The sequence below is a fragment of the Mastomys coucha genome, unplaced genomic scaffold (assembly GCF_008632895.1).
Source record: "Mastomys coucha isolate ucsf_1 unplaced genomic scaffold, UCSF_Mcou_1 pScaffold19, whole genome shotgun sequence".
NCBI classification, from domain to species: Eukaryota; Metazoa; Chordata; class Mammalia; order Rodentia; family Muridae; genus Mastomys; species Mastomys coucha.
In genome coordinates this window covers 2,598,429-2,621,379 of record NW_022196901.1, presented here as the reverse complement: position 1 = coordinate 2,621,379, position 22,951 = coordinate 2,598,429, and the positions used below count along the sequence as shown (strand labels likewise).

The window sequence follows — 22,951 nt, the reverse complement described above, 5'->3', positions numbered from 1 at the left end:
TACCTGCTCTCAACAAAGTCTTTTGGGTTTCTTGTATCTAAAATTATCGGTAATTTACCTTAATTCTTGAAATTTATGTTCATTGCATATAGAATTCTAGGTTGAAAAAAATCTCTATTAGCACTTGAAAGATAATGTTCCACTGTCTTGTGCTCTCTGCTGTTCCTGGTAAGTACTGGTTATTTGGAATTCTTGCTTCCTGATATGAAAGTGTCCTTTAAATTCTGTTTTCTAGACCCCTCTCCCCATCATTGGTGTTCAGCTGGTTTACTTAAGTATGCCAGAACATTATCACTTTTGTGTTTATACTTTCTAAAGTGTCCTACATATATAATTTTTTCACCAAGTTTGAACAAATTTGGGTCATTATTTTCATCGATTGTTTTTAGTTTATTCTCTCCCAATTTGGTGTATCATTCCAGATATTAATACACTTAGTTAGTTTTTTAAATGTTCTCATATGGTTTTAGGCTTCTAGTCACTGTTTTCAAGAATTTTTCTCTCTAGTCCTCAGGTTGGGTGGTTGTATTGGTCTATATATTTAAATTAACTAATTTTCCTGGTCTCATCCATTGTACAAACAACCATTTCTAGTGTGCTTGTATTTCAGATCTTAGAATTTCTCCTTTTCTTCAGTTCTGGAGATAAAGCCCAGGGCTTTTTGTGTGGTTAGCAAGGACTCTACCACCAAGCTCCACTCCTGGTCCCCTTTGATTTGCTTTTACCATTTCTACTTTAAGTAGTTTCTTTATTCTCATTCATTATGAGTATCTTTACTATAGATTTTGACATAGGCCTCTGAAGAGTACTTTATCAGTTTTATTATGAGTAGACTTTGGACTTGTCTGAGTTCATATCTATGGTGGGTTATGGCTCAAATCTCAGTTTGGCTCCTCTAGCCTTAGTTACCAAATGTAGAATTATCTGTATCTGGACAGATCAGGCAGCAGCCAGAGTCAGAACATTTGTGTGCATATTTTGATTCTGTTTCTGGCTTTTTACTCTAGGAGACTGTACCTTTCATTCTAGTGGCTGTGCTTACCTCAGTCCTCCGATTTCTGGGTCCATTTAGACTGTAGGTTTACCTTTGAGTTTAACATGCACACACAAGGTGTAGAATAGGATTGCTGTTGGGCTAAAAGCCCATTTTAAAAGGAGTTAGTATGATAATCTACACAGTGGATTCTTTAGTCTTTATCAAAGTTCCAGCTTTCTTCCAGTGTCTACTTTCTCTTTACTAAGAGAGAAACACAAGATTGATGCTTTTTATATTTTTGTTTTATTATAACTACCCAGCCATATCAGAAGCCAATTCTCCCTATATTTAAAAATATTTATTTCAATATTTAAATGTTGAGTATGTGTGTATGATTGTTGGCTTGTCTATGAGTATATGTGCCCACAGAGGCAGAAAGCAGTGTTGGAACATCTGGAATTGGAGTTATTGGGTTGTAAGCCACCTGAAGTGGGTTTTGGGAATTGGACTTGGGTCCACACCCTTTAACTCCTTAGCCATCTCTCCAGCCCCTCTCTCTACTGTATAGTGAACAAATAATTGAATGATTAAAATCACAATATTCACCAGGTGGTGGTGGCATATGCCTTTAATCCCAGCACCTGGGAGGCAGAGGCAGGTGGATTTCTGAGTTCGAGGCCAATCTGGTCTATAGAGTGAGTTCCAGGACAGCCAGGGCTATACAGAGAAACCCTGTCTCAAAAATAATTAATTAATTAATTAATTAAAAAATAAGATCACTATTCATACATCAGCCATACAACCTATAAAGATCCCAGTACCTGTCAGTGTACATCAAGTGGTCCAACGTAAGAAAAGTCGTGGAATTCATACTGTGAAAACACATAAGCAGTCCGACATAACACCTAGTTAAGTCCTCCATAAGTAGATAGACCCTGTGTTTGTCTGACAGGCTATAGCCAGTCAGTGAGTTCTCAGGTCTGTCAATGTCAACATTCCAGTAATTGCATGAATATAGACCAAAGCAAAAATATTCTTATATTTTTAAAGGAGCCATGTGTATACTGAAGCAGGAGAAAAATCATGCTGTCAATGCAAAGGCCAAGTATTACGTGCACCTATAAACTTTGCTTAATATACAAAGTCCAGTCAGCATGTCTCTGTCAAAAATGAGTTACCTGTGCAGAGGTATTTGCAGGTCTGGTCATTCTTCAGGGCTTTTGTGTTAAATAGTGCTGTTTTGCTCTCCCTGGCTGTCCTTTAATGTACAGAGAGTGATTAGGATAAAGGTAACATTGAAAAGAATAGCCATTGAAAAGAATTGGCCTTTCTACTGCTGTGGCATCACTTAAAGGTAAGAACTAGGTGGGTGTGTGATGACAATTCACTCACATAGCATGTAAGGACTAATATAAAATACTTCTTAGAAGCTTCAGCAAGTTTAAAGTAAGTAAATGCAAGCTGTCTAGACATGGTGGCGCTTTTTCACTTTTCTTCATTATTTGTAGGATTATAAATGCAAATGAATTGCAGTATGGAAATTATAAGCAGCAACTGAATAGTAGGCAACTATGGACACCCGTAGTTTAATTGCTGTTCCAATTTCACCTTTCTGCTTGTTTTGTGTGTTTGTAATAGGAATGTGGCTTTACCAGGGATTTGATACTATTTGCAACTTTTAATGAAGGTAAAAATTGTACCACCTTGAGCATTTTGTGGGTGTCCTGGTGAGTCTCCTGTGTAACTTTAGCTTTCACTTCATTCCCTGTGTTTTTCTCTCATAGTTAAAAGTCAAAACCCTTTGGTAAAAAGTCTTAAGCTTTTTAATTGCTATGAAGATTTTGAGCTGAAGAAATTGCTATTCAATATCATTGTGATTTTATGTAAAGATTTAACTACTGTACAGGTAAAGATGACTCAAAATAGAAAAGTTAATAAAAGCATCTTATATTATATTATATTATAGCATAGTATTTTTAAAAATCACGATTACAAATCTTTCATTAACCAATTCATTTCTATACCATACAAAGTAACAGCCTTATCAGCTTGAGTTGTAGTCCTTTAAAATGTCCTTTGCAAACACAAAGGATAACTTTGAACCACACACACCAAAAAAATAGTAGAAGTTAAGAGATTGAGCACTATATTCAGATCTCCTAAGAGAACATAAAACAAAAATAGTTTACACAGCCTAGACCACTCTCTCCTACCTTCTCTCCCTCCCCCTCTCCTTCCCTCCCTCCCCCCTCCCTCCCTCCCTCTTTGCTGCTGCTGCTGCTCAGGATTGAGCACTGTCCTGCTGCCACTGAGGCAAGCACTCCACCACTTAGTCACAGGCACAGTCTGCACACATGGCCTATCAGTCTCCTCTGACTCTCCAGAAAGGGATGATGTAATGGACAGTAACTGCTGACCTCTTCTATGCTGGTCTCAGACCCTTATGAGCCCATGTTTTCTCCACACATTTTTTATTCACCCATCTTTCTTTCTGTTGTGTCACATAGTATTTCAAATATTGTCCATTGAGTTTTCAGTGATGCTAGAACTAATATTTCTTGCTCTTACTCAACTCCAAGTCTCATTCTCTTTCAATGTACACCATGAAGTGACATGCTAGTAATTTCAGTACAGATTTTTTAAAAAAACTTCATAATTGTTACATAGACTAATGTTAAGTAAGTAGGAAAAATGGTACTATATAGGATGGAGTTTTACATTCTCATTAACTGAAATACACATCAACCAGTATTAGTGATTGTATTAACCACTAGCCATTTCCTTTTGCCATTGGTCATTTTATAATTTTTCATGTTTTAATTTTTTATCAAAATGCTAGGTTCACTAAAACTGTAAAATCTTAAAGTGTCTAATTATAAATAGCTTGTGACTTGACTACAGTCATTGATATGGTATATCAATTCTTTAATTTGTACATAAGAAACAATTAGCTTGCAGTGCCCTCTTATTACATGTATGTGCCTTTGAGGGCTGGAGGCACAGGTGAATGGGGGGCTGTAGGACTGGCATGCACGAGGCCCTAGCACTGATCCCTAGCACTATAAACAAAAGTAAACTGAAAAATGAGGAAAGAAACACCACCCATTTATTGCCTCCAATCTCCTACCTCTATGATCTTGTTATATATAGAAGCATATACATGAGTTGCATCAAAAATGACTAATGTATATTTTCTGCTATCATCAGCTGAAGAGCTCACACCCCAGGAAAATGTCTCATTGTTCTTAGTGTTGCAAAGCTGGCCTTGATGGTGGCTAGTGTGTTATCTTTTTTGTTTAGGGTGTCTATACTGTCACAGATAGAAGGGAATTATTTTGAAATTATCACTGAAATATCAAATTTGAGATCTTGTATTTAATTTTGCTAAATTAAATAAAGGTATCTTAACTATGCTCCTAACAAAGCATATTCTGCCCTTTCTTATAGCTATTAATTGATGGCAAAGTTATTTTGGCTTTGTTTACCTATGTAAAAAAGCCTGAGAGACTCAAAATTATCGAGTGGTCTGCAGCACAGTATGAAGAACTACAACTGCACGCGATTGCTACCTTGTCCTCAGTGGCTCCTTTGTTAATAGAAGAGTACATGTCATGCAATGGCAATGCTCGGATTCTTGCATTTCTAGAATGGTGTGGGCATGAGGGTGAGTGCCCTTCAGGATCTGTCAGGACTCTGGTCTGCATTTCAACTGAACTCTCACTATTTGCACAGAAAAGCAATAGTTACATTGAAGAAAACCAAACTATTGAATTCATTCTTTTAGTGAATTTTATGAGTTAATAAACACTGAGATTTTAGGGCTAGAGAGATGGCTCAGCAGAATCCCTGAGTTGGGCTCTAAGCCCCTGTGTCAGGGAGGACTCACCTGCCTGTAACTCCAGCTCCAGGGTGTTCAGTGCCCACATAGACACACACACTTACACATAATTAAAGATAAAACAAATGTTTTACAAACATTGAGATTTCAAAAGTTAAAATTTAACCAGGATCCTAAGTATAATTAATAAATGTATAAAAGAAATCATATGTATAATTTTATTCAAATTTTTGTATTATGCGGTCTATACAAAGATTATACTTAGGAAGGAAATTTATCTGAACAATATTTTAGTATATTCATCCAACAAACATTGTCTACTGAGTTCCAGGCAGCTTCCGAAAATACATTTAGGCTAAAGTGGATACAAATCCCTAAATAATTTCATAAAGTTTAAAATGTAGTTATCTAGCCCCAAACACTAGCTCTAAGATATTGTATGTCAAAGAGAAAAGCCTCAATTTGCAAATGTTATTTTATTCAGTTCTTAGAATGAAAATAAATATATCCACGTGCTTACAAATTTGATCAGGAAGATCCAATTTCTTTCTGTCATTAATTTTTCTCTAGAACATGCTGGGGGCATGAGAAAGAGAAAGGAAAGACTCAGAGAATTCACTAGGCTATCCACAGACTCCTAATCCTCCCACCCCAGCCTCCTGGGTGTTAAGATTATAGACAGTCACCACCACACCTGGATGAAAAGAATATTATAGGATTCATTTTCTTTACATGAGCAGTAGCCAGACCCAGACTATAAGTCCCAGCTATGAAAGGAGACTTCTGGGATCCCATGACTGTAAGACAAACCTGAGCAACCTGTCTCACAAATAGGAAAGAAAATCATGGATTCATTCACAAAGGAGATAACATGTTTACCCTTTGTATGTTCTACCTTCTAATACATTAAGTTGCTAAACTTAACCTTATTAAATTAGTAAATAAAACAGTTCTCAGCAGCATTCACATTGTTTTATATTTACATAATACTCCGAGGCAAAATGGAAAATGCTACGTCATAAGAAGATGTGTAGCTAACAGTTACTTTTGCCTCCTACGTGCTGGGCCTCACTCACTTTGCAGAGTCCCTCATGCAGTTCTACCTCTGGTTTGTCAGATGGGCAGAACCCAGTCTGAGAAGTTACATAATGTGTTTCTGACCACATAATAAAAGCAAAGATTTAACCTGGACTTCATCACAATGCACAATAGTGCTTGAATTCTTTTAAAAATCCGTAACCTGAGGCTACTTATAGAAGAACCTTTGATATAATGTATTACAACAAAAAGGAGAAGAGAATATTAGGAACATACGCCAGTTATTAGAGTACGTGCTGAGAACCTGGTATGATGACATATACCTCTAATCCCAGCACTTAGGAGGCAGAGGCAGGAGGACCTCCTCGGCTACTAACAAGTTCCAGACCAGCTTGGGACCCATGAGGCTCTGCCTCAAGAAAGGAGAGAAAATTTTACTTTGCTTTTTTTTTTTTTAATCAAAACCTGCCATAAAACTATAGTAATTAAATGATGGGGTGCTGTTCCAGGGACAGACCAGTCAGTCGACTGTGAGAGAAGCATTTCTGGAGACGCTGATAGTCCATGAGAAAAGGATCAGGTGGAAGAAATGGATCCTCCATAGGAAAATGAAAAATTTAGATTCTCTCACCTTTTTAAAAAAAATGATTGCAAAATGAAGGCTTAAATCTAAATACCTAAACTATAAGATTCTTAAAGAATATGTGACAGATATCATTCTGATAGGCATCAAGAAAGAATTTTTTGGTTTTAAAAACTCAGGAGCTTAAGCTGCAGAAGGAAAAAGTTGATGGAGGGAACAATTATAAGAATTATAAACAACTATGTAACAAAATCTGTAGCATACTAACCCATAATCTCAAGCAGCTACTACTCTTTGATGAGGAATTCAAATTGAACTTTCTAAAACCATGTATTTTAGCAAGAAGGTAATTCAGCTAACAGGCATAGAAAAAATGGGGATCACCATGTTCCTCAGAAAGGTTCAGATGTTCTGAAAACATTTTAGGAGCTCAACCAGAGAAGTAATAAGAGAAATGCAAGTTAAGCTAAAAGTGAGCTACTATATAATATTTAACAGACTTAACAAAAAAAAAAAAATCAACTGGTTTTGTGCTTTATGGCCATTTGGTCACTTTCCTATATGACCTGGGTCACTCGGAGAACCACTCCTCCATTCAGGACAAGGATAAAATGTCCACCATAATGTTGGTACCAGTGAGTGGATAAACTGATTTGTTTTTAAATGAATGCTGCAGGCAACTAAAATAATGACCCGTCTACATATGATACCATAAATAATTTTAAAAGATTTATTACTTTTATTTATTATTTATTATTAATTGTGTGTTTGTGTGCACACATGAGTGTGATTGTGTGTAGAAGCCACAGGTATCAGAACCCCTGGAACTGGAGTTGCAGGTGATTATGAGCTACCCACTGTGAGTGCTGGGAACTGAATTTGGATTCTCTGGAAGTACAGTATGTATTGTTTATTGCTCTACCCCCAATGTGAGTAATTTTTAAAACATTTCAAGAAGCACAAACAATGATACCTCTGGGTAAAATTTTAGGAAGTATATTTCCATTCTGAGACTAGGATGAAAGAAGGGAGAGCCAATATTCCTGTTAAAAAAAAGGAAAAAAGCAAAGATGATTGCATTTTAACATCTCCTTAAATATATAGATATTTAAAATATAGTGTATGTTGTTTTGTTTATAAATAACATTTACTTGAAATGTTTCAGGCTCTGGGTTTCTTAGTATAAATTAAATTATTAATTTTTCCCACAGATTCCTACTTCATTCATGGTAACAGTTTCCATGGTACAGGTGGCCGTGGAAACAAGTTTGCCCAGATGCGTTACACTTTACGACTCCTCAGAGCCATGGTCTATCTTGAAGATGAGACTGTGAACAAGGACCTTTGTGAAAGAGGGGTTATTCATCAACTGATTGGTAAAGTAGTGCATGGTAGCCCATTGGGGGAAGTTTGGTGTTTATAATTCTAAAAGCTTTCTATGAAATATTTTTCTACAAATTGATTTTATGAATGAGCATATCCTTACCATTTTCCTTGGTTTTGTTTCATTTTGTTGATATCAAGCAATTGTTGTGGTAAATCTCCAACCCAAATATACCCCAGCAATGAAAACACAACTCAATTAATATGAATACATGTTGTGCACCTAGACTGGGCAGATCTACCACTTCACTACCATCTTCCCCATCTATGAGACCCCTTATTACTTGCGGTTTCTCCAGGCCATGTGATTCTTCTGCTTTCCTTCCACCTCTCCCTCCCCATCATCCTCTCTTCTTTCCCTTTCTCTCCCACAACCTTCAGCTCCACCTTCCTCACCTTCTCTGCCCAATCACTGGCTCTAGCCTTAATTTTATCAATTAAGGTGGGAAGGTTTACAGGAAATCATCTGAATGCTGACTAATTCCTTGTTCGCAGTCCCTCACAGGAGAATGGAATTAACATCAAATATAATTAGCCCCAGGGCGATCTGCAACACTTCCCCCTTTCTGTCCAATTAAAAAACTATATTATATCAGATATAATTGAACACAACTATTACCATTTTATAATTTATAAAGTACAAGAGACCTAACACCCAGTCTATCATCTTTGTTAATTAAATAGAACTTCTGTCATCTATCCTATCTTAAATTCTACACCTTACTCATGTCCTTGCTTTAGATTATAAACCATCTGAAAACCATGTTCTCAAAGCTATATTATCTTTCTCAATGCCAAACAGCTTGGCTGGCTCTGAGACTGCCAGTCTTCAACCCTGTCGGAAATCCAAGAATGACTAATATTACCTGAAAATATGAGAAGCCCAAAATATAGCTTCCAAAACTTAGCCAATTTATAGAGACCGCTGACCACCTGGACAGCCCCTTATACTTCAAAAGGTTGGAGCATCAGTCTCCAGCCTCTGGCCTAGGGTCATCGGATAGACCTTTGTAATGCAGGATTTTAAAGGGCTGATTACCCTGTCTTGACAGAGATTATTAGTCGACTGTTTCACATAGTGTGTCCTTTTTCTGGACAGTATTTTGTTGTAGGTGAAATGAGACAATTCTTGCCTAGTGGCTCTCTCGCCACAACTGGAGCAACTCTATTGATGATCAATTTCTTCTTTGAATTCAAGAAAGAGAATGCTGTCAGGAGCAGACTTGTCTCAACAACAAGTTAATAAATAACATTAAGTGTCATATTCTGTGGATTTCTGATGTTTTTGAAAACCAACTTACCTATGTAAAGTAATCAGGACTGTTCTCTATTAACTATTCTCAGCCATCTCTAATTAAAATAACTATATTAATCCTGCCAATCCATGAGCATGGGAGATCTTTCCATCTTCTGAGATCTTCTTCAATTTCCTTCTTCAGAGACTTGAAGCTCTTGTCGAACAGATCTTTTACTTGCTTAGTTAGAGTTACACCAAGGTATTTTATATTATTTGTAACTATTGTGAAGGGTGTTGTTTCCCTAATTTATTTCTCTGCCTGGCTACACAGAGAAACCCTGTCTCGGAAAAAAAAAAAAAAAAAAAAAAAAAAAAAAAAAAAAAAAAAAAAAAAAAAAAAAAAAAAAAACTGAAAACAACCTAACAATGAACTCAGAGCCATGAATTTCCTATTTGGCCCTTACCTTTAACTCAGACTTAAACATCTCATATCTGTTTATAATAACAGCAATAGAAGGGCTGGGTCTAAGCCCTGCACTTCAAAATTTTTAGTATCAATAGAAGAATTGTATACCAATGAAAACTTTTGATTTTGCATCAAATTATGTACCATTTAAGAAATTATGACTTCAGTTTAGTAACAATTAAATCTCATTTCTACCAAATGAGATTATGGCTATGCAACCAATTCTAGATAGTCCTCCCTGTTCGAATTATGACCATAATTCCTAGAAATTCCCTAGGAAGACAACCTACGATAACCACCTCCAGCCCCAAAGCCTAGGGAACTGGGATGACAACTCTTCATAACTTCTTCAAGCTGAATATGGGCATTGAGATGTTTTTGAAGGGGAAGAGAAGGGTAGGGAAAATGGATGAGTTGGTTGACTTTAAGAAGGCCACATCAACGATTGTATTAGTCTCTGATGTATGTGTCCTGACTAGATCCGGATGAAAAACCAAGACATCAGGAGTTCAGGCAGTTCAGTTCAGCATATCTGATGGTGAAATTCACCAAGGCTGTATATTCTGTAATATGTAAATCTCAAAACAAAATTTTAGCATCATCAAGATAACCTTATTGTTTGATTCTCTGGAATCTAGTTCTTCAGGAGGTCCTGTAAAATCTGATCCATATAACTCTGGAAGGTGTAAATACCTTAATCACCTTTCCCAAAAACACAAAGACAAAACCTTTTTCCCAAATCAGCATATCCTTCAGCCAGTAACCAGGAAAACATGTAGCTTGCCCTCTGTCCCAGAGAAGCAATAAAACTAAAACAACCACAATACTCAAAATTGCACATATTTTAGCCTATTTAGGCCTTTCTAATTTATCATGTCAGGATATTAACCCAAAATTCCCGTGGAGTCCACATTAGAGAATATGAGTCTCCTGCAGATTTTATTATACCATCTTTAAAACAATTGATTCACACTTCTATCTATACCTGCTTGTAAGAGGCAGCTTGTCAAAACAAGATTTAAACCCAAAATTCCTGTAGAGTGCATGTTAGACAGAATCTGAGTATCCTGTAAGACTTATTAGACCAATATATCTTTATACCATCTTTAAAGCAGTTAATTCAAACTTCCACTAATATCTGCCTATAGGAAGCAGATAGTTTTTAATTGTTAAGCTCTCTGCCTAGAGCAGCTATCCTGTTATACCATCTATCTGTTGTGTTCTCTACCTAGGGCCACAAATATTTATTTAACTAATACCTATTACAATATCTATCTGTTATACTCTCTACCTGGATCCACATGCTTCTATTAATTAATACCTGTCCATAGCAGGCTATTATCACTGCTCTCTCTACTTGGAGTCAGTGACTAATAGTCCCTATCTCGTTATTAACCACAGGTGAAATTTCCCATCTTTAAATATCAAAAGGTTACATTTCTCTCTTTATAGCAATGAATTACCTAGCCCTTTTGTACCTTTGCCTCCTGTGTCTTTATTCACAGGAAGGAGGTGAGTGTAGAAAGACACGTGTTGTCTGTGTCCCTGTTTGGGGGTGGGGGAGGCAGGGTGGAGAGCGAAGGATACAGGATACGGGGTGGGGGTGGGGGGAGTAAACACAGAAAGGCTCTCTCGGGCTTAGATGCCTCTCTGCCATTCTTTGTAGGCCTCTCAAACCCAGTCAGCTTCAAATCAGTGCTGCGGCCTACATCACTGCCCAAGCCCATTCAGGGGTTGGGGGGCAGTGAACTTATATCTCAGGTTAGTTAAGTTCAAATCAATATATTGGGCCCCATTTCATTGCAGTAAATCTCCAATCCAAATATGCCCCAGCAATGAAAACACAACTCAATTAATATGAATACAAGCTGTGCGCCTAGATTGGGCAAATCTACCACTACAAGCAATTCCCTTTTAATTCATTAATCCTTTAAACATGTATTTCCTCAGTTAGAGACTACTTTATTAAATAGTACCTTCTTAATTTAAGTGAACTATTGTTAGGTCTCATTTTTCAATAAGCTTGCCACTTCTTGCCAAGCAGTGTAGAGCCATTTTCAAAGCAGATAAAGTTTCCAATCAATTCAGAATTACCAGCACATCTGTGTGTAGAGAAAAGTATCCAAGAGTTTCTTTTCTAAATTCATGAATACTAGAAAATTCATGAATTTCAACATCCAGTTCAAGCTGCTTTGCCCTTTATTATTTGAAAATACATAAGTCTTCCAGCTCTCCCCTTCCAGTTCTCCCATGCTGTCTCGGGCTTTGCTTCATATAAATGTCATGTCATTGGCCCTCTGCAGCCTAGTTTTCTGCTTCCACATATTCAACCAACCATAGAAGTGTCTGTTTGAGTGGAAAAAGACTTTTCTTGTCATTAGTAAGAAGTAATTTATAACAATTATTGGCATAGTATTTTCCACTGTACTAGGAATTACAAGTAATCCAGAAGTGATTCAAAGTATACAATAATACACATACAGTTTCATATGCAAATACTATACCAGTTTGTGTTAGAGAGCTAGATTTTCCTGGAGTTTGGCTTCTCAAGAGCATCTATACTCTGCTCATGTTAGCTCTGTGTTGCTATGATAAATACCTGGGAGAAACTGGCTCAAAGTTTTACAGATCTCCACCCATGGTAATTTGGCTTGATGTTTCGGAGCCTATGGTTAAAGCATTAAGTCATGCTGGCCTGGAAGTAAAAGAGAAACAGGAAAAGACCAAGTTCCCATTACCCTCTCTTCCAGTAGGCCACACCACTTAAACTTTACACCTCTTCCCAGCACACAGGACTTTGGGAGGTAGTCACGATTTAAATGGGAACATTGCTAGATGCCAACTAATTGCAATATGCTTTAAAAAAGACTCCTCTACTTATTAAAATATTTTTCATCCAAAATCAGAAAAGAGATAGTGCTCTCTGATTATAATATTCATGAGAAAAACAAACAAACATATATGTTGAGACACAGCCCAACTGTATAGAAAAGGATCACTTCATACTCAGAACAATCCACCTGCTTCTGCCTCCTGAATTGTGCAATCAGAGGTCTGCACTACCATGCCTAGTTTAAAAGAAATAAATTGAAAGTGAAGTTATATAAAAGTGAAGTTTGCTCAACATGGGATTAAAATAACTCAACACGAAGTACATTTTAATCACAACTATGTCCATTCCATTGCACAAAATCCAGTCCAAAGGATCCATTTTTAGCTCAAAATGCAATCTTTGTATATCCAAGGAGAGATAGTAATCCTGCCACAGCTGAGGGGATGTGTTAAGGGAAGCATAGCAAACAAGTGTTCTCGCAGGATATTTTTCCTTTCATTCAAAGTTGATCTTTGTTACACAATTCTTAGATGCAGGAGCCTTGTTTTTTTTTTTTAACCTAGCAGGGCTTTATAGCAATTCCATCTTCCACCCTCAAGAATATAGGAAGTGCATTGCAAATCCAGTATCCATGAAATATGCTTTCTCCTCAGAGAGCTTTTTCATAGAGAGATTAAAAACTATCAATCAGAATGCTGGAGAAACTTGCCCTAATAAGAACAAAAGAAGGCCGGACAGTGGTGGCGCACACCCTTAATCCCAGCCCTTGGGAGGCAGAGGCAGGTGGATTTCTGAGTTCGAGGCCAGCCTGGTCTACAGAGTGAGTTCCAGGACAGCCAGGGATACACAGAGAAACCAAAAAAAAAAAAAAAAAAGAGTCTTACCTTTTACTCTCAGCTAGGCATCTAATGAGTGGTATAGAAAGTAAATGTTACCAAAGGTAAAGAGGCTTAGTTATTTTCAAATTTGAGCAGTCTTAAATGGAGATTCAGTGGATGATAGTTTCAAAAAGAGGGAATAAAGATTACTCTTTCAAGCAAAGGGGTATTTGTGATCAGAGATACAGTACTGAAATATGCAAGATAACATGTTCACCGAAGGATAAATGGAGCCCAAGTTTCATAAGACAAGCATGAGGAGATAGAGTTAATTGTGCAATTAGTGACCAAACTGGAAATTTTTTGAGTAGAAAATAAGAATTTAAATTCTGTACTTCAAAGGGAGAGATTAGAGATTCTGTTTAGCTAGTCTGTATGTGCAATACTGTAGGCTTTTTTTATTTTAATATAAATTTGTGTATATGTATGTATGCATGTATACATGGTGTGTGTGTATGTGTGTGTGGTCAAATGTGCCATAATGCACATGTGGAGGTCATAGGACATCTTTATGTCGTCACTTCTCTACTTCCATCACCTTGCATAGGTTTCCAGGATCAAGCACATGTTACCATGCTTTTCCAACCCAGCATCTTTACATACAGAGCCATCTAATGCTATGTGTTAGAAAGAATGGAACAGAGAAAATACAGGCAGAGAGTTCAAGGTACCTTTAAAAAATGAAGAAAATTATTCTTTATTAACATACTGTACGCTCCAGATCAAAGGCCCATAATTTCCATCATAGATTGGGAAGTAAGATGAGGTAATCTTGAAAAGAGAATTGTAGCCAGCTGTCACAGGATTTTTGTAGATACTTCTAATAAAGGAACACAGATCCCCCCTGAGCATGGAGGACCCTGTGCTGACTCTCTAACAAGTTCTGCTATGTTCTTTGGGCTCTCATTCCCCACCCTCCCTCCTAAAAGGATAGTTCCATAGGCAGCTGTGTCAATAGATTTTGGATTCTTTGGAAACAACTCTGTAGCTTTCTGTTAATGACAATATGCTTTTTACCAGTTTAAAAGAGACTTCCTAAATTCTTAAAGCTTAAAGGAAGTTCCATTTTTGAGAGAGTTTTACTGTGAATGCCACCTGATCAGTGGTAGTGACTGTTGCGTCATTTTCAGGTTTGTTTGCAAGGGGAGGATTTTTGAAAGCTCATGGAGTCTGGCTACCTAAAGTTGCAGGAGCTATTCTCTCTATGTAGACTTGAGGAGAAGATAGAGAAGACAAAAGAAAGGAAATAATGGAGCTAGAGCACACACTTAGAAAGGTCTCCCACGTTTGTTACCAGCAAAGCAGAAAGAAGGTAGAACAACCTACAGTCAGACATTTTGATAACAAATTTGTAGAAGCATTCATTTCTGCTGCATGGAACTACATGTTTTTAAGCAAAATTTAGTGGTCAAAATAAGTTGTTAGGCTATGATTTAGTGGCATTCTACTTACTCTGTACTAACATTTCTACATCTGTAACACTGATAATTATATTGAGATATTTTATATTCCTGGGGTTATATGTGTATATAGGTAGAAATTTTGTGTGAGACAATTGACTTAAATGCTTAAGAAATCCATATACCACCCTCTGACCAGCTACTAGGTTACTATGCAATGAAACTAGCCCCTTCTATAATAAAATGTCTTCTCTAACTGAAAAATCCTATGATTTTTTAAAAAAATATTCTTATATCATATATATCACATATATCATATATCATATATCAAACATATTATATATTAGTTAGATAGATAATATATCATCTCAACCACAGTTTGCTTCCCTCTTCCCCTCCTAGTTCCTTCTCCCTACCTTTCCCACCCCCATGCATTTCTTTTCCATTTCCCTTCAGAAAAGGTCAAGCCTCCCTAGAATATCAACCAAACATGGCATGTCAAGTTGCAGTTAGACTAGGACTAAGGCTGGAAGAGACAACCCAGTAGGGTCCCAAAGGGGTCCCAAAGCAGGCAAAAGAGTGAGAGACAGTCCCTGCTCCTAATGTTAGGTGTTCCACAAAAAGACCAAGCTATACAACTGTAACAAATATGTAGAGGGCCTAGATCACACCCATGCAGACTCCCTGCTGTCAGTTGTCAGTTCAGTCTCTGTAAGCCCCTATGAGCACAGAGTAGTTGGTTCCATGGGTTTTCTTATGGTGTCCTTGATTCCTGTGGCTCCTACAATCGTTCCTCCCTGCTTCTGTGGGATTCTACAAGCTCTACCTTATGTTAGGCTGTGGGTCCATGCATCTGTTTGCATCACTTGCCAGATGAAGCTTCTCTGACAGCAAGTATACAAGGTTCCTCTCAATGAATATTGCAGAATATCATTAAGAATCATTTCATTGATTTTTTTCCTAGTGTTGTTTGGTTCTATGTTGAATCTCTGAGATGTCTGGGCTCTGGTTCCTGGCCCTCCAGACAGTGTCAGGACTGGCCTCCTTCTAGTAATACAGTTCTCAAGCTGGACCAGTCAATTTCTGCACATACACCAGCACATCTTGCAGGCAGGACAAAGTTTTGTGTCTAGGTTGGTATCCCAATCCCACCACTGGAAATCTTGCCAGGTTACAGGAAATGTCCCATTCAGACTCTTATGCCCATTACTAGAAGTTATAGCTAAGCTAACCCTCATAGATTCCTGGGAGTTTCCACTGCACTAAGTATCTAGCTCATCTCTGAGATGCCCTCATTCCAGTTGTCTCTCCTAGCTCTCTCTCTCTCTCTCTCTCTCTCTCTCTCTCTCTCTCTCTCTCTCTCTCTCTCTCTCTCTCTCTCTCTCTCTCTCTCTCTGTCTCTCTCTCTCCCTCCCTCCCTCTCTTCCTCCTAGTTCTTTCCTTCTTCACCTCTCTCCCCCTCTCTATGTCTTTCTGTGTATTTGTCTCTGTCTGTCTCTGTCTGTGTCTCTCCCTGGCTCTCCATGTTCCCTGACCTGATCCCTCTTGTTTCCATCCCCACACACATGCAGTCCACCCACAATCTATTTCCCCTTCCCAGAGAGATTCATTCATCTCCCTTTGAGCCCTCCATGTTACAGAAACACTTTCATGAGGTCCCATTTATTAATTGTGGATCTTAGTGCATGTGCTGTTGGTGTTGTGTTGGCAAGGAATTGTCTCCTGTGCCAGTGTATTCAAGGCTATTCTCCAGTTTCTCTTCATTCAATCTCAGTGTTCCTGGTTTTAGGTTGAGGTCTTTGATCTACTTGGATTTGAAGTTTGTGCAGAGTGATACATATGGATCTATTTGCACTCTTCTACCTGCTAAAATCCAGTTGGACCAGCACCATCTGTTGAAGATGCTTTCGCTTTTACATTTTATAATTCTGGCTTCTTTATTGAAAATCAGGTGTCCATAGGTGTGTGGATTTATACCTGGGCCTTACATTTGATTCCATTGACCGAACTGTTTATTTTTATGCCAATATCATGCGGTTTTCATTACTACAGCTCTTTAGTAGCACCTGAATTCAAGATGATGGTAGCTCCAGACATTCTTTTATTGAATAGGATTGTTTTAGCTATCCTGGGCTCTTGCTTTTCCATATGTAGTTGAGTATTATTCTTTCAAGATCTGTAAAGAACTGTGTTGGAATTTTGATGAGAATTGCTTTGAATCGGTAGATTTCTTTTGGTAAGATGGCCATTTTTACTGTGTTAATCCTACTAATCCATGAGCATGGGAGATATTTCCATCTTCTGATATCTTCTTCAATTTCTTCCTTCAAAGACTTGAAGTTTTTTGTCATACAAGCCTTTCACTTGCTTCCTAAGAGTTACATCAAGATATTTTATATTATTCACAGCTGTTGTGAAGTATGTTGTTTCCATGACTTCTTTCCTAGTCCATCTGTTGTTTGTATATAGGAGGGCTATTGAGTTTTTTTCCTTGGTGGTAATCTTGTATCCAGCCACTTCATTGAAGGTGCTTATCAGCTGTGAGAGTTCCATTTTTGAGGTTGCTTATGTATACTATCATATCTTCTGCAAATAGCCATACTTTGACCTACTCCTTTTCAATTTGTATCCCCCTTGTCTTCCTACTCTAGCTAGAACTTCAAGTATGGAGAGTGAGCAGCCTTGTCGTGTTCCTTATTTTAGTGGAATTGCTTTGAGTTTCTTTCTATTTAATTTGATGTTGGCAATTGGCTTTCTATATATTGCCTTGATGATGTTTATTATGTTAATCATGAAGGGATGTTGAATTTTGTCAAAGGGTTTTTCAGCATCTAATGAGATGACCAAGGTTTTTTTTTTGTTTGTTTGTTTATATGGTAGATTCTATGGATAAATTTTTGTAAGTTGAACCATTCCTGCATCTGTGGGATGAAGCCTACTTGATTATGGATCTTTTTGATCATGAATGTTTTGTGCATATTTTATTGAGTATTTTTGTACCAGTGTTCATGATAGAAATTGGTCTGTAATTCTCTTTCTTTGTTTAATCTAATGGGATCTGGGTATCAGGGCCTTTGATAGAGCAAGGTCTTCTGCTGGAGTCATGGGCCAAGATATGGAGATGTGGGGGAGAGAATACTATTGAGGAAATCTCAGAGGACTCTAAGAGTGTAGGTAGGCTGTAAACTTGGTCTTACTTGGGGTTCTGTGTACCAGTGTAACCTCCAGTAGAGAAGATGACTTCTGCTAGAGTTGTGGATAAGGATATAGAGACAAGGGGAAAGGAGAGGGAGTGCTGTTAGAAGACTTTTAATGACTGCTTCTATTTTCATAGGGGCTGTGTATGTTTAAATTGTTTATCTTCTCTTGATGTAACTTTGGCAACTTTCATCAAGAAAATTGTCTAATTTTTTAGATTTTTCCAATTTTGTACAGTGTAGGTTTTTGAAGTATGACCCAATGACTCTTTGGATTTCTTTGATATCTGTTGTGATGTCTCTATTTTCTTTACTTAATTTATTAATTTGTGTATTCTCTCTGTGTCCTTTAGTAAGTTTGGATAAGAGTTTGTTTATCTTGTTGATTTTTTTGAAAGAATCAACTCTGTTTCATTGAATCTTTGTATTGTTTGCTTTGTTTCTAATTTATTGATTTCAGTCCTGAGTTTGACTATTCCTGCCCTCTACTCCTTTGGGGGTGTTTCCTTCTTTTTGTTCTAGAGCTTTCAGGTGTTCTGTCACAGTTGCTGGTATGAGAACTCTGTAATTTCTTTATGAAGGCAATTTGTGCTGTGAACTTTCCTATTAGCACTACTTTCATTGTATACCATAAGTTTGGGTATGTTTTGCTTCATTTTTATTGAATTATAGGAAGTCTTTAATTTCGTTCTTATTTCAGAGACTTCTTCAGTTTCCATGAGTTTGTAGGCTTTCTGTTGTTGTTGAAGTCAGCCTTTAAGAAACAGATTTTTGGTAGGATACAGGGTATTATTTCATCTTTCTTGTATCTGTTGAAACTTAATTGCAACCAAGTGTGTGGCCATTTGGGAGAAGGTTCCTTGAGGTGCTGATAAGGAGGTGTATTCTTTTGTGTTTGCGTGAAATGTTGTGTAGGTATCTGTTAGTTTCATTTTGTTCATACTGTCTGTTAGTTCCATTATTTGTTTAGGGTTTTGTCTGGATGATTTGTCTGTTGATGAGAATGAGGTATTGAAGTCTCTTCTCCCTCTATTAATATGTTCAGTCTGGTGTGTGATTTAAGCTGTAGTGATTTCTTTTACAAATATAGGTGACCTTGCCTTTGGGGCACACATGTTCAGAATTAAGACATCCTCTTCACAAAGTTTTCCTTTGATGAGTATGAAGTATACTTCTCCATCTCTTTTGATTAATTTTGGTGGAAAATTTGTTTTATTAAATATTAGAATTTCTTTACCATCTTGCTTTTTGCTTCCATTATCTTGGAAATTTTCCTTCTATGATTTTGTTAAAAATATTTACTGGATCTTAGAAATGGGATTCTTTTCGTTCTATTCCTATTCTACCTAGGTTTGGTCTTTTCATAATTTCTCAGGTTTCCTGAATGTTTTATGACAGAAATTTTTAAAATTTAACATTTTCTTTGACCAATGTATCATTTTTTTACCTTATCTTCTAGACCTGAGGTTCTTTCTTCTATCTCTTGTGTTCTGTTGGTGAATTTTGTGTCCATAGTTCCTGATCATTTATCTAGATTTTCTGTCTCTGGGATTCCCTCAGTTTGTGTTTTCTTTATTGCTTCTATTTCCATTTTTGGGTCTTAAACAGTTTTATTCATTTTCCTTCACCTGATTTTTCTTGGTTTGATTGGATTTCTTTAAAGGACTTATTCATGTCCTTCCTTTTTTTTTTTTCCACCTATGTTTTCCTGGATTTCTTTAAGGGATTTACTCATTTTCTCCTTAAGGGCTTTTACCGTCTTCATAAAATTGGTTTTAAGGTCATGTTTTTTGTGTGTGCTTCAGATGTTTTTGGAATATCCAGGGCTGTAGTAGGGTGGCTGGGCTCTAGTGGTGCCATATTGCCCTGGCCATTGTTAATTGTGTTCTCAAACTGGCCTCTATCACCTGAATTATACGCTTATACGCTTATAGGCTGATTTTAGAGTTTGTTTGTTGAATGGATTTTCCCCCTTGGTTTCCATTTCCTTTCTGATCTTCTGCCTTGAGTAGCCTGTGGTTCTGGTGACAGGTGAGTCCTCTGGTCCAGGGGTATGGGCAGACTGTGTGACCTCTGGGTTGGGATTTTCAGATTCTGGGAGCTTGGGTGGCCTCTGGGGTTCAGGGTACTCAGTGTGTCCTCTGGTATAGCAGAGGGCTTCTGCTGGAGTTGTGGGCTGGGATATGGTAATAGGAGGTGGGTGCTGTTGACACACTGGGCAAGCTCTGAGGAAATGTTAGATGTCTGTGGTTCTGGATATGATCATGGCATCTGGTAAAGCAGGGGGATTCTGCTGGAGTTGTGGCCTAGAATGTGAAAAATCTTCTTAAAAGGGAGTTTCCTAATAGTAAATAATAAAATATATCTAATAATTACATTTTCAATTTTTTTCTTACCAGAAATTTTTAAAACTATGATGAGCAGACCTACTGAGAAGGAAGAGGCCATTGCCTTAGAAATCCAGTCTGACACGTTACTTATTCTGTCAGGTCTTTGTGAAAATTATATCCAGAGGAAGGTATGTAATACAGAACCTAACGCTCAGATCTCCCAGTCCCCAGTGCCCATACAGGTTTTCCCTTTTTTTCTGGTCTTGCCTAATGTGGGCCGATGGGATGACTCAGCAATTAAACACACTCAGACTAAGCCTAGCAACCTGAGTTCTATTTCTGTAATCCACATAACAGGAGAAACTTGTCTTTGACCTCCAAACATGCATCATAACACACACCTGCCCATACAAATGCACAACGAATAAATAAACTAAATTAAAACCTAACTGAATTTTAACACTTTTAGAGTATGGTTACATACATACTGTGTAATGTACAAGGCTTGAATATATATATATTTCAATATATTTTTTGAATGTGCATAACACATTTTACCAATACTCCAATTGGAACATGTAATATGCATGTCTAAGTAAAATCTTGTACAAGTATCACATTAACTTATCTGTTCCACAGCCACACACCTATAGATTAGTTTTGATAATTCTGATGTGAGTGAGTAAAATCACACAGTATTTGGTCTTCCATGTGTGGTTTTGTTATGCAGAAAGAAATCGCATGTATTTCTGGAATCTATTCATAGTGTCATGTGTATCATTCCTTTTTATGACTAAATAGTAATATATGACCTACCAAAACCTTTTTATCTTATACCTTATTGATAAGCATTTAGGCTTTTTGTATTTGAACTGTTATGTTTTGGGGTTTTTTTGTTGTTTGTTTTTTGGGGTTTGGGTTTTTTTTGTTTGTTTATTTTTGTTTGTTTTGTTTTGTTTGTTTTGAGACAGGGTTTCTCTATATAGCCCTGGTTGTCCTGGAACTCACTCTGTAGACCAGGCTGGCCTTGAACTAAGAAATCTGCCTGCCTTTGCCTCCAAGTGCAGGGATTAAAGGCGTGTGCCACCACTGCCCAGCTTGTATTTGAACTGTTAAAACAAAAGTTTAAGTGAACACTCTTGATCCAGTCTTTTGGGGAAATGTAATTCTTTCACTTCTTCTGAGTATAAACCTAGGACTAGAATGACAGATTGAAAGTGGCCAAAATACATGGCATGAAACAAAAATGAGCCCCAGACAGAGTATTCAACGGGCTGGCAAGCCAGGGACAGGTAAGATTCTGCACAGAGCCTTACCAACCTAAGACAGAGGCATGTGCTGAAAGGTCATGTTTGTTTATAACAAACACTAACAAGCTGCACTTGTCTTGAAGACAGATAACAGGTAAGGAAGGCATTCTTGTCAGAACAACCTAAGTCAGGCTCAGCCTTGTTTATGAATTAAAAGGGGGCAGATGTGGAGAGCCTTTTGGGGTACTGCTTGGCAGGAATCTGACATCAGGGCATAACAAAGAAGTAAGTTTAGGCAGGGACCTGACATTGACCAAGGACAAGGAAGTAAGAATCTGATTTTAGGGTAGAACAAAAGAAGTAGGCTTCAGGCAGGATTTTGGGCTTGGACAAGGAAATAGGCTCAGGTATTTTGGTCATTCTGACAAGCCCTTGGAAACAACTGTCATGGGAGTAATCATTTAACTTTGCTTACTGCCTTACTAGTTCCTTATTGTACTGCTCTCCCTTAATACTTGCATGTGTCTAAAATGATATAAAAGTAAATTGGGAAAAATTAAATTTGCTTTCAGTCTCAGAATTGACTTGGGTCGTGTTAAAAAAAAAAAAAAGAAAAAAGTAGCCAAGCAGCTATCCATAGTAGGCTGAATTGTCAGAAATATTGCTTGGAGTTTCAATTGTCTTTATATATAAAACTAGAACATTAAAACAATGGTTTAATTCTCTTTTATGGTTATTAGCTCCATAGTGAACTATTGAGTATCATAAAATGATATTTCAATAAGAAAATTGGAAAAATAAAAAATTTAAAAATTTTGATAGATTTTTAAAAATTTTTAGATTTATGTATTTTATAAGTATTTTGCTCACAGGTATGTCTGTGCACCATATGCATGCCTGGTACTAGTGTCAGAAGAGGGTGTTGGATTTCCTGGAGTTATGGATGTCTGTAACTGCCATGTAGGTGCTAGTAATCCAATGCAGTTCCTTTGAAAGAAAATGAGTACTCTTAATTGATGAGCTCTCTAATACCATAAATAGAGAGATTTTTAAGGAGAGGCAATAGGAAGAAAAAGATAGGTTTGGCTCCAAATCTTGACATATAATGTACTATTTTTTTTTGTCCTGAGCCTGCTCATCTAAAATAATAACCATGATCTAAAAAAGAACTAGAACAGAATAGCATTGCATTGAGAAAAATAATTGCTAAGAGGAGAAAACTGAGTACTTATAAGTTTATATAAGTCATTAAAGATTGAATAGTCACTTACTACTTATTCTTCTCCTGAGAACATAACATCTCCCATGATATATATTGATGCCTGCTATTCATTTACAGGACTCCAAGCTGCATTCACCCTAATGTGGAAGAAGTCTTGGACAAGTTTTATATGGTTTACATTTTCAAACACAAAGAAAAAAGTACTAAGAACAATAAACTAGTACACTGATTTTAAAGTGATTGGCTTTATAATTTACCATAAAGAACTAAGACTGAATGAGCAAATTCTTTAGAAACCAACTGCTTTTTAGATTTCTTTC

At 37.2% G+C, this 22,951-nt stretch overlaps 1 protein-coding gene across 3 annotated transcripts in view; it reads left to right on the top strand.

The window, feature by feature from the left end:
• Cfap69 (cilia and flagella associated protein 69) overlaps nucleotides 1-22,951 on the top strand; it is a 77,128-nt gene that overhangs the window by 37,998 nt on the left and 16,179 nt on the right. For all 3 annotated transcript variants that reach the window (XM_031379968.1, XM_031379969.1, XM_031379970.1), the window contains 5 exons: nucleotides 2,615-2,663; nucleotides 2,761-2,882; nucleotides 4,424-4,640; nucleotides 7,647-7,811; nucleotides 20,229-20,347. In XM_031379968.1, coding sequence (XP_031235828.1) covers nucleotides 2,615-2,663; nucleotides 2,761-2,882; nucleotides 4,424-4,640; nucleotides 7,647-7,811; nucleotides 20,229-20,347 — 672 coding nt within the window. The remainder of the gene's footprint in view (nucleotides 1-2,614; nucleotides 2,664-2,760; nucleotides 2,883-4,423; nucleotides 4,641-7,646; nucleotides 7,812-20,228; nucleotides 20,348-22,951) is intronic.